Raw genomic sequence first — 12,700 nt, forward strand, 5'->3', positions numbered from 1 at the left:
GATGGTAGACCTTTTAGGTTGTGTTGTATATGCATATCACAAACATATCTGCTACTGTCCAAATTTGTAAACTTTCCATCTGAGACATTTGGATTATGATCAGCAGTGGGAATTGTAACAGTGCTGAATGTTTGTTTCAGGTCTGTAATCAATTTGTGGTTCTGCTTGCAACAGCTCACTGAGTATAGGTCCGGAATCAAACTTGGGACTATACTGGCATATAATTAGTGCCATAATTAGTTGCTGCAAGATAATTGGGCCGAATCTTCTGGTTTCTAAATTGGTGACTGGGTTTGTGACTGAATATGAACATACGAAGTCTGTTATTGTCATGTCAATCATACCTACGTGGAACTAGCTAGAAGAGTTAGTGGCAATTCCTCTGATTCCGGGACACTGTACAATCATCTCTTAGTTGGCATCAGATAGTCCTGTATTACTTACCTGGATAGTTACATGTTAAATGATTAGATTTAAACCTGGTATCATTGTTTTGGTAACATCACAATTGATCTGGTCCAATCACTGTACACAGAATTGGGTTGAATGGTATAGGAAAGTGTCTTAACAATGCAAAATTGCCTGTTTCACCAGGATCTGGTCTAATATTCTTTTAGTCCCCTAACCCTGGTTTTTTTATGTGTCATCTCTAAGTTTAGTAACAGGAACCTTCAACTGCCCCAATTATTTGGGAACATCTGAATATCCTCCTCAAATTTTTCTCCATAACTTTTTGAAAGCCATTTTAAAACGCCCTTCTTCAACCAAACTGCAGGTCAATTTATTTCATGCTCCCTCAGGGGGCATTAACGTTGCCCACTTATTTTATCACTCATTCTGAAAATATTCTCAACTTGGTAAACTTTCAATAAGTATTGTTTGTAACTTGATTCTAATGGGGATTTTCATCTTTTTAGATTATGGAATCTCTATCCAAATGCGAGTATGTAGGAAATCCACTTTCAAGCTGGGAAAATATTTTGTTGACTTCTTTTGATATCCAACAGAAGGCAGTGCCTCATGTGACACCCACTGGATCAAGAAACCATGATGAGGCTAATGTGATTAGCCTGGCTTCCAACAGCAAAGGTATATTTATAGATGGGGGAAAAGGATTGTTAACATTTTTGAATGCATTTAAAGTATAAAGTGTAGAGGACTATTTTACGAATATTTCAGTAGACTCCAACAATGCGGCAATGCTTTGTGTTTCCAGTTTTTTCGACCTTTCGGCAGCATTGAATTGAAATACAGTGAAATATTAATTGACCTTGAGTCTTTGAATGCTGGTGGCTCAGTGGATAGCTCTTCGGAGGGTTGATGCAGACTCAATCAGCCGAATGATTTGATTTCCTTACTGATTAAAAATCTCTCTTATCTCAACCTCCGACATACTTACCGACCCAACCTCAACAACCCCCTGCAACAAAGAGTCCCACAGAATCTGAGAGAAGCAATTTCTTCTCAGCTCTGTCTTTTAATGGGTGAACCCTTTTTTATTTTCTTTCACTCATGGGAATCGGGTGTAATTGGTTTAGCCAGCATTTATTGCCCATCCTTAGTTGTCCTTGAGAAGGCGGTGATGAACTGCCCTCTTGAAACACTGCTGTCCATGTTTAAGATAGATGGTGTGGTGTCAGCCACATTCCACTCTTGGTGCACTTATTGCTTTGCACTGCCTCTGACTCTACTATTTTGGGCTCTTCCACTACCCAAGTATCCAATTTCAAAGGAAGGTATGCGCCCGGGCTGTTGGAATCTGAGTCCCTAGAACCTGAGCTGTTACTTCCCATGTAGACAGCACAGCATTTGCCACTTTCATTAGAGGCGCCAGCAGAAACAAAGAACCAAGTCTGAGCAAGGTGGAAAAATTCAGGTAGATGGTAGAGTGGACAAAGGAGTAGGTTTGGGGTGAGGGAAGGTTGAATTAGGTAGACTGAAGGGATGAAAGGGAGACGTTGTCTGGTGATGGGTTTGAGGAGAGATGGGTTGAGTGAGTGGGGAATTGGATGCTGTTGGAGGGAAGGGCAGAGCAAATTGGATTTCATAGGGAGAGAGAGAACGGTGGGCGAAGGAAGAAAGTGGATTTGGAGGGAAGAGATCTGGGAAGGTGATATTGCTGAATGAGTGTAATCAGCCCATACAAATGCAATGTGTAGGGGAGTGGGAGGAGAGGGTCTTCACTGAGTTTTCTGGTGAAAATGGAGACAGTCATTGAAATCTAAATGAGTAAACAAAATAAAAGTATTCTGAAAACACTGTTGTTATATTATTGTGTTATAATGATACTATACTCCTTTATTGCTGTTGTGTTGGTTAGTTTTGTTTTCCATCATATTAATTTTCAAGACATTTTCAATAAATATTTGTTCATGGCTGTGAGTATTACTGGCAAGGACAGCCCTTTTTCACCAACCCTATTTGTGCAGGAGAAGATGGCGGGAGAAAGTGTGGGCTGCAGATACTGGAGATCAGAGTCAAAAAGTCGAGGTGCTGGAAAAGCACAGTCAGGCAGGCAGCATCCAACGAACAGGAAAGTCGGTGTTTCGAGCATAAGCTCTTCATCAGGAATGTATGGGGGCCTAAGGAGGCTGAGAGACAACTGAGGAGGAGATGGGGCTGGGGGGGGGGAAGGTAGCTGGGAATGCGATAGGTGGGGGTGAAGGTGATTGGCCAGATAAGTGGATTGGATAGGTGGGAAGGAAGATGGTTGGTAGGACAGTTCAAGAGGGTGACACCAAGTTGGAGGATTGGATCTGGGATAAGGTGGGGGGAGGGGAGATGAGGAAACTGGTGAAGTCATAGAGTCCTAGAGATGTACAGCATGGAAACAGACCCTTCGGTCCAACCCATCCATGCCGACCAGATATCCCAACCCAATGTAATCCCACCTGCCTGCACCCCGCCCATATCCCTCCAAAACCTTCCTATTCATATATCCATCCAAATACCTCTTAAATGTTGCAATTGTACCAGCCTCCACCACTTCCTCTGGCAGCTCATTCCATACACGTACCGCCTTCTACGTGAAAAAGTTGCCCCTTAGGTCTCTCTTATATCTTTCCCCTCTCACCCTAAACCTATGCCTCTAGTTCTGGACTCCCCGACTCCAGGGAAAAGACTTTGCCTATTTACCCTATCCATGCCCCTCATAATTTTGTAATCCTCTATAAGGTCACCCCTTAGCCTCCGACACTGCAGGGAAAACAGCCCCAGCCTGTTCAGCATCTCCCTATAGCTTAAATCTTCCAACTCTGGCAACATCCTTTGTAAATCTTTTCTGAACCCTTTCAAGTTTCACAACATAATTCCTATAGGAAGGAGACGAGAATTGCATGCAATATTCCAACAATGGCCTAACCAATGTCCTGTACAGCTGCAACATCATCTCCCAACTCCTGTTCTCAATACTCTGATCAATAAATGAAAGCATGCCAAACGCCGCCTTCACTATCCTATCTACCTGCGACTCCACTTTCAAGGAGCTATGAACCTGCACTCCAAGGTGTCTTTGTTCAGCAACACAAATAGTTTGAAGCACTGCTGTAATCTTTTGTTTTGTAAGTATGTAAACCAGCAAGGTCGACCTGTATTATGTACAGCAACTGCATTCAATGCTGAAATACTGAGGTCACTTTGGTGAATTTATACAAATGCATTTTTCCACTGTCTTGACATTAATGGAAGGTGTGCAAAGGGAGACTACTTGTTTTTAGCCACTTGAAGTCTAATGATTCCACCCATTTAAAGTGGCCCAGATGTATTTGCATTTCACTGCAGATCCTAAAAGTGCTATAATATGGCATCATTCCTTGTCACAAATAATTTTGTGTGTGTTGTCTTGGTTTTTGTCACCTCTTCTGGTTACCAATTATAAAGCAGTCATTAATAGTTTATGTATATTAATTCTAAAAATCCCTTAATTTTGAACAGCTCCATTAAATCTTCACTTGCCTCTCTCCTGATCTAAAGGAACACCAATAAATAAGTTACTTGCCACGTTGCACACTTTCCTGACCTGACTCATTTTGCTGTTCCTTCACTGTCACCGGATCAAAAACCTGCAAGTCCCTTCTTAAAACCATTGTGGGAGTCCCTACAAGAACTAAGTGATTCAAGAAGGCACTTCACAACTTTTTCCAGGGTAATTGGGAATAAGCAATAAATGCTGGCCTAGTCAGTGATGCCAACATCCCGAGAATGATTTTTTGTTTTAAAAACGTTATTGTGGCTACTCTGGTCTGTGTCTAGACTAATCAAAATTACCCTTGTGACAACCATTCTGTGACTTCTTCAAGTAAAATTAATTCTAAATTTGTGGAATTAACCAGATTGGGAACTTAATTAGGATCTAAGCTGATTTCCTCCTCAAAAGTTTAGAAGGAAGTGAGGACCGCAGCTGCTGAAGAGTCAGAGTCTAAAAGTGTGGCGTTAGAAAAGCACAACAAGCCAAGGCAGCATTCAAGGAGTAGGAGAGTCGATTTTTCATCAGGAAGGGCTTATGCCCAAAACATTGACTCTCCTGCTCCTCGGATGCAGCCTGACCTGCTGTGCTTTTCCACACCATACGTTTTGACTATCCAAAAGTCTATGAGGAGAAAGTGAGGTCTGCAGATGCTGGAGATCAGAGCTGGAAATGTGTTGCTGGAAAAGCGCGGCAGGTCAGGCAGCATCCAGGGAACAGGAGAATCGACGTTTCGGGCATAAGCCCTTCTTCAGGAATGAGGAAAGTTTGTCCAGCAGGCTAAGATAAAAGGTAGGGAGGAGGGACTTGGGGGAGGGGCGTCGGAAATGTGATAGGTGGAAAGAGGTCAAGGTGAGGGTGATAGGTCAGACTGGGGTGGGGGCGGAGAGGTCGGGAAGAAGATTGCAGGTTAGGAAGGCGGTGCTGAATTTGATGGATTTGACTGAGACAGGCTGGGGGGAGGGGAAATGAGGAAACTGGTGAAATCGGAGTTCATCCCTTGTGGTTGGAGGGTTCCTAGCCGGAAGATGAGGCGTTCTTCCTCCAACCGTCGTTTTATTGTGGTCTGACGATGGAGGATTCCAAAGACCTGCATATCCTTGGTGGAGTGGGAGGGGGAAATTGAAATGTTGAGCTACAGGGTGGTTGGGTTGGTTGGTCCGGGTGTCCCAGAGGTGTTCTCTGAAACGCTCCGCAAGTAGCCGGCCTGTCTCCCCAATATAGAGGAGGCCACATCGGGTGCAGAGGATGCAATAGATGATATGTGTGGAGGTGCAGGTGAATCTGTGGCGGATATGGAAGTTTCCTTTGGGGCCTTGGAGGGAGGTGAGTGGGGAGGTGTGGGCGCAAGTCTTGCACCTCCTGCGGTTGCAGGGGAAGGGGCAGGGACTGTCTAGCCTACATTAGAATGACAGGCACGCTACCATGTCTGTTTTTCTCACTATTGAGTATTTTTCTCTGTTTCTAGCTATAGTTTCGGCTTTGAAAAATCTTCAGGAAAAGATTCGGCTTTTAGAGGTGGAACGTGCAGAAGCTGAAAAGAAAATGCAAAGTCTGAGCTATGAATCCGTTCAGTGCACACATAGACCAGAGCGTGGAAAGAAAAATAACACCAGAATCGAGAAGGAAGTATCTAATGGTGAATGAGTAGTTTTGCTTTGTGCAATTGTTTTGGACTTAAAAATATTTTAATCACCAACTTCAGCCAGAAAGTAAAGCAAAGCCATACTCCAGAATGCAACCAAGTTTTAAAATAAATCTATATAATGTTCCTGCATGGAAAGATCATTGTTTAAGGTCCATCTCTATTTGCCCACTTTGAAGGTAATAAGCCATCATTTTCAATTCATGTATGTGTGATAAAGATACTCATGCAGTTTAGTTAGGCACTGCTTAAGAGGTTGGTCTGTGCCTGTGTTCCTCACGTAATCTCCTGATTTCAATTTTAACACTACCAACAATTGTGCAATGAAAATTAGCAAAGGGTGATAAAAGAAACAGTGACAGTCAATGCCAACAGTCTATAAACACTGGTTTTAATAGATCCCTCCTGTTTCTCTGAGAAATCTGGAATAGCCTCTCTCTTTACCAATCACCTTTTTCCCCCTCACTGAAGCTAGACAAAGTGAAGAACTATTTCTGGAGCTCCCTTTTTATCTTTCCAATTGAAGGCAGACAAGGTGATCTGCTCCGAACTTCTATCAGTTCAACCCCTCAGATGAAATGTCTGAAGCTGAGATTGCTAATTTTATTTTCTCCATTTGTGAAATTTGTCATTTTCCCTAATGCTCCTTCTTATGTAGTGTCAGTGGTTTATTGTTATTTGGTAACTGATCACTTGCGTAAATTGAGAGCCGTAACATTGAGGAACTGGAGCATTCTTCACTTTTACACATTTTTTAAAGCTATTCTTGTATGACCCATTCTTTCTTTATTATTTTTATGCCTATCAAGTTTGTGCTGATAAATCAAGGGGTCAAACTGCTGTTGATTCCCTGTGGCTAGCAATCCAACCTTTTACCTCTAACAAATATTTGACAGCAGCAACTGGAATATTCCAAAATCATAAACCAAAATCATAAGAAATAGGAACTGATGTAAGTCATTCAATAAATTTAATGACTGATCTGATTGTAGCCTTAATTGCACTTTCCTACCTGACCCTGGTCTTTTTAAGATTAGAGTGGTGCTAGAAAAGCACAGCAGGTCAGGCAGCATCCGAGGAGCAGGAAAATTGACGTTTCGGGCAAAAGCCCATCATCAGAAATCATTCCTGATGAAGGGCTTTTTCCCAAAACGTTGATTTCTCGGTTCCTCGGATGCTGTCTGACCTGTTGTGCTTTTCCAGCACCGCTCTAATCTTGATTCTAATCTCCAGCATCTGCTGTACCCACTTCCACCTACCAGATCTGTTTAACTCAACCTTGAATATATTTAATGATGCAACTTCCACTGCTCTCTGGGAAAGAGCATTCCAAAGATGACTAACTATGCAACAAAAAACTTCTTCCTCATCTTCTTAAATATGAAACCTCATATTTTGAAACTGTGTCCCTAGTTCTAGACTCTCCCACAAAAGGGAAGTATCTAATCTGCCAAACCTTCTCAGCGTCTTGCGTTTCAACAAGATCAGCTCTCATTCTTCCAAACTATGAAAGGAAGAAGTCCAATTGATCTGTCCTAATTCCAGGAATCAGCCTCGTGAATCTTTTCTAAACTTCATCTAATCCAAGTAAATTCCACCTTTTTACGAAAAAGTTAGGAGACTAAAACTTCACAGTTTCTGGGGGCAGTCTCTCAAGTTTTCTGTACTATAGCAAGAATTCCTTACTTCTATACTCCAGCCCCTTTGAAATAAAGACTATCATTCTGTTTCCTAATTACTTGCTAGCCTCTTGTGATTCATGTACTAAGACAGCCTGATAAGTCTGGAAAATATATTTGGCAATCTCAAATTTAAAATAAAATTCCACTTTCCTCCGGGTGCTCCGGTTTCCTCCCACAGTCCAAAAGATGTGCAGGGTCAGATGAATTGGCCATGCTAAATTGCCCGTAGTGTTAGGTAAGGGGTAAATGTAGGGGTATGGGTGGGTTTCGCTTCGGCGGGTCGGTGTGGACTTGTTGGGCCGAAGGGCCTGTTTCCACACTGTAATGTAATCTAATCTAATCTAATCTAATCTAATCTAATCTAATCTATTCTCTTTGCCAAAATGGATAACTTCACATTTTCCCACATTATATTCCCATCTGCCAAACTTTAATCAACTCAATTAACCTAGCTCTATTGCTTTGTGCACTATTGTGTCCTCCTTACAACTTCTTTGCTACCTATCTTTGTGTCATTGGCAAATTTGACCGCAATACAATTCATCCAAATCCTTTGTTAGGGAATTCCTGATAAACAGTGAATTACTGATACTTGACCACATGGTTGATACTGGAAACAACTGATAACATGTTTTTTGTCTGAAACCTGGCTGTGCAAGATGAGGGAATTGTCATAAAGCTGCCAGCGAAGAACCTATGAAATAGGAGCGGGGGTCGGCCATTCAGCCCCTCAAGTTTGCCCTGCTATTCAACAAGATTGCGGATTCTTTATGTCCTGATTGCAGCATGGCCCTTCCCCACCTATTATTGTATTATCAGAAAGTTTGGATACACTACACTTTGACCGCTCCTCCAAGTCCTTAATATAGGTAGTAAATAATTGAAACCCTAGGATTGTGACCGTTGCTACTTAATATCCTTCTGTCTCTTAGCCAATCCATGCGAACACGTTATCCATGAGCTTCAATATTGTGCATTATTCTTTTATATGGCACCTTACAAAGTACCTTCTCATAACATATCCTGGTTCCCTTTCATCAACTCTGCTTGCTATATCCTCAAAGAATTCTAACAAATTTGTCAAACACGATTGTGTGTTTTTGGATGGCATAGTTGTGTTGGTATGTTTTTCATGAGAGTTCACAAATTGCTGAGGCCTGCTTTGCTGAAGTTAGCAAGCAAGGTGCAAACTTTAGGAGATAGGGTAGTTACTCAGCATCGAAGGGCTGTCAATCACCATGAAAGTCAATGGTTTGATCTCTGGCTAGTGGAGATCATACTAAAGTATAGTCAAAGGCATAATTAATGAGGATCAAAGGAAATGATATTGATAAGTGAGTAGAATTGGAGGTGGGAGGCAATTTGCAGATGTGAGTTACATCTGAGAGTAGAAAAACAGAAATAATTGCATTTTGAGGTAGGCTTAAGTGATGTGGAAGGATAGAGCAATTTGGGAGTTTAGCTGCTTGAAAGCACCACCTGAAATGGATAAACATATGGCAAATGTCAATGAAATACAGAGTTTCCTGGCAAGGAACAATCAAGATTTATTAATGTTATGGAGGGTTTGAACAGAGGAAATGAGCATTTTGTTTCTGGCGGTAGAGGGATTTAGATCAATACAGATTGAGATTTAGGACAAAAAGCAGGAGAAACATTTTACACAGCAGGTTGTGAGGCCAAGCAATGTATTATTGGAATTTGTCAATGAAGCAGGAATTGTGCTGACTTTTAAGAACGTCAGAGTGCGTCTGGGAAAATTAACAAACAGTGAAATTCACAACTGATCTTGAAGGAACCTGTTTGGGAGAGGTCACAGCGCAGAAACAGATAATTAAATAGTTTCTGGTGTAAGTCTGCAGTAGTGAATAGAGTGGGTTCTTTCTTGATTATGTTTTATTGAGACATGTCTCTTGATTAAACTTAAAAATATAAGCCATAAGTATCAATATTGTTTCCTTTGATCCTCATTAATTATGCCTTTGACTATACTTTAGTATGATCTCCACTCGCCATAAGTATTAAGCCATAAGTATTAAGTTAGCCTGAAACAGTATTTTGTAGATAAATAAGACGGTGCTATTTTCTGGGTCTGCAAATTGGAAGAAGCAAAAATGGTCCTCAGTAAAGTGATATACTCTTCTTGTTGATGTTTGAATTTAGGGAGAGTTTGCGTGTTACCTAGGATTATATGTGCAATAAATGCTGTTGGTTGCGAATCCGATCAGATCGAGCGGATTGGTTGGAGAGACAGTTAGAGACAATGAGGAATTTATGAGAGCAAGAGGGTGTGATGGAAGGCAGTTATAGGAAGGGAAATTCATGTATTGGAATTGTAATATAGACCCTCTAATAGCAGGAAATTGACAAACAAATTTGTAAGGAGATCTGTTATCTGTAAGAATCATACGGTGGTTATAATAGGGGGTTTTAACTTTCTAAACATAGACTGAGACTGCCATAGTGTTAAGGATAGATGGAGGGGAATTTGTTAAGCATGTACAAGAAAATGTTTTGATTCAATATGTGGATGTGCCTACTAGAGAAGGTGCAAAACTGGACCTACTCTTGGTAAATAAGGCAGGGCAGATGACTGAGGTGTCAGTGGGGGAGCACTTTGGGACCAGTGACCATAGTTCTATTAGTTTTAAAATAGTGATGGAAAAGGATAGACCAGATCTAAAAGTTGAAGTTCTAAATTGGAGAAAGGCCAATTCTGACGGTATTAGGCAAGAACTTTCAAAAGCTGATTGGGGGCAAATATTCGCAGGTAAAGGAACAGCTGGAAAATGGAAAGTCTTCAGAAATGAGATAATGAGAGTCCAGTGACAGTATATTCCTGTTAGGGTGAAAGAAAAGGTTGGTATGTGTAGGGAAAGCTGGATGACTAAAGAAATTGAGGTTTTGGTTAAGAAAAAGAAGGAAGCATATCTCGGGTATAGACGAGAGAGAGAGAGAATTCTTCAAGTGTAAAGGCAGTAGGAGGGAAATCAGGAAGGCAAAAAGGGGGCATGGGTTAGCTTTGGCAAATAGAGTTAAGGAGAATCCAAAGGGTTTTTATAAATACGTTAAGGACAGAAGGATAACGGGGGAGAGAATAGGGCCCATCAAAAATCAGCAAGAGGGCCTTTATGTAGAGCCACTTAAGATGGGGGAGATGCTAAATGAGTATTTTGCATTGATGTTTACAATGGAAAAGGACATGGAAGATATAGAATATGGTGCAATAGATGGTGACATCTTGAAAAATTTTCATATTACTGAGGAGGAAATGCTGGATCTCTTGAAATGCATAAAAGTGGATAAATGCCCAGGACCTGATCGGGTGTACCCTAGAACTTCATGGGAAGCTAGGGAAGTGACTGCTAGGCCTCTTGCTGAGACATTTGTATCATCGATAGTCACAGGTGAGGTGCTAGAAGATGGGAGGTTGGTTAATTTGGTGCTACCATTTAAGAAAGGTGGTCAGGACAAGCCAGGGAACTATAGACCAGTGAGCCTGATGTCGGGCAAGTTGTTGGAGGGAGTCCTGAGGGACAGGATGTACGTGTATTTGGGAATTCAAGGACTAATTATGGATAGTCAGCATAGCTTTGTGTTTGGGAAATCACGTCTCACAAACTTGTTTAAGTTTTTTGAAAAAGTACCAAAGAGGATTGACGAGGGCAGAGCGGTTGACATGATCTATGTGCACTTCAGTAAGGCATTCAACAAGGTTCCCCATGGGAGACTGGTGAACAAGTTAAGATCACATGGAATACAGGGATAACTAACCATTTAGATACAGAACAGGCTCAAAGGTAGAAGACAAAAGGTGGTGGTGGAGGGTTCATTTTCAAACTGAAGGCTTGTGACCAGTGGAATGCCACAAGGATCGGTGCTGGGTCCACTACTTTTCTTCATTTACATAAATGATTTGGATGTGAGATTAAGAGGTATAGTTAGTAAGTTTGCACCAAAATTGGAGGTGCAGTGGACAGTGAAGAAGGTTACCTCAGATTACAATGGGATCTTGATTAGGTGGGCCATTGGACTGAGGAGTGGCAAATGGAGTTTAATTTAGGTAAATGTGAGGTGCTGCATTTTGGGAAAGCAAATCTTAGCAGGACTTATAGACTTAATGTTAAGGTCCTGGGGAGTGTTGCTGAAAAAAGAGACTTTGGATTGCAGGTTCATAGCTTCTTGAAAGTAGAGTCGCAGCTAGATAGGATGGTGAAGATGATGTTTGGTATGCTTTCCTTTTATTGGTCAGAGTATTGAGTACAGGAATTGGGAAGTCATGTTGTGGCTGTACATGACATTGGTTGGCCACTGTTGGAATATTGTGTGCAATTCTGGTCTCCATCCTATTGGAAGGATGTTGTGAAGCTTGAAAGGGTTCAGAAAAGATTTACAAGGATGTTGCCAGGGTTGGAGGATGAACTATAGGGAAAGGTTGAATAGGCTCAGGCTGTTTTCCCTGAGGCGTCAGAGGCTGAGGGGTGACCCTATAGAGGTTTATAAAATCATGAGCATGGATAGGGTAAATAGACAAGGTCTTTTCCCTGGGGTGGGGGAGTCCAGAACTAGAGGGCATAGGTTTAGAGTGAGAGGGGAAAGATATAAGAGACCTAAGGGGCAATGTTTTCTCATACAGGGTGTGAGTGTATGCAATGGGCCACCAGAGGAAGTGGTGCAGGCTGGTACAATTGCAACATTTAAAAGGCATCTGGATGGGTATATAAATAGGAAGGATTTGGAGGGATATGGGCCAGGTACTGGCAGGTGGGACTAAATTGGGTTGGGATATCTGGTTGACAAGGACAGGTTGGGCTGAAGGGTCTGTTTCCATGCTATACATCCAATGATTCTCTGACTTTATAACAGCGTGAATATGTGGTTGAATGATGGGGATATGGAATCATGACTGCTGCTCTCATGTAGCATTAAACCCCAATACTGATGTGATGATTGACCTGATTCTCTGTGGTACATAACAAGCAGGAGATATGCTTTTAAGTTATGACATAATTTCCCTGCTGAGATTTTGAGGCTCAGCCACTCTACAGGCATTAAAAAGATAAGGCAAAAATATTCAGACTTGGAGAAGGAAGTTGAGAAATCCACTGGTTCGTTAAAGAATGAAACAAAACTCCATTATTAAACCAGTTCTAGACAACTTAACTGTTGTTCTTTATTCAGAACTTGCTGTCCAACTGGCAAATGTTGAAGACCGCTGCTCACTTCTGGAGAAACAATTAGAATATATGAGAACAATGGTGGACCATACAGAAACGGAGAAGAACATTTTATTGGAAAAACAGGTGAATGTGGCAAATTACTATTCTCTTTATTTGGGTTGTGCATTGCATGTTGTTAAAAAATGGCTTCATGTGTGCATCCAGAGCCATACTGTGTATACCAGTTGCT

At 41.5% G+C, this 12,700-nt stretch overlaps 1 protein-coding gene across 8 annotated transcripts in view; it reads left to right on the forward strand.

The window, feature by feature from the left end:
• The window catches only part of cep57l1 (centrosomal protein 57, like 1), a 70,762-nt gene that overhangs the window by 32,866 nt on the left and 25,196 nt on the right, over positions 1-12,700 (forward strand). For 7 of the 8 annotated variants that reach the window (XM_043687096.2, XM_087982949.1, XM_087982946.1 and 4 more), the window contains 3 exons: positions 918-1,089; positions 5,433-5,603; positions 12,473-12,594. In XM_043687096.2, coding sequence (XP_043543031.2) covers positions 918-1,089; positions 5,433-5,603; positions 12,473-12,594 — 465 coding nt within the window. The remainder of the gene's footprint in view (positions 1-917; positions 1,090-5,432; positions 5,604-12,472; positions 12,595-12,700) is intronic. The other variant, XM_087982954.1, reaches the window with a different exon arrangement.

The sequence above is a fragment of the Chiloscyllium plagiosum genome, unplaced genomic scaffold (genome assembly GCF_037043375.1).
Source record: "Chiloscyllium plagiosum isolate Xiang-an unplaced genomic scaffold, Cpla_swu_hap1 HiC_scaffold_3, whole genome shotgun sequence".
Classification (NCBI taxonomy): Eukaryota; Metazoa; Chordata; class Chondrichthyes; order Orectolobiformes; family Hemiscylliidae; genus Chiloscyllium; species Chiloscyllium plagiosum.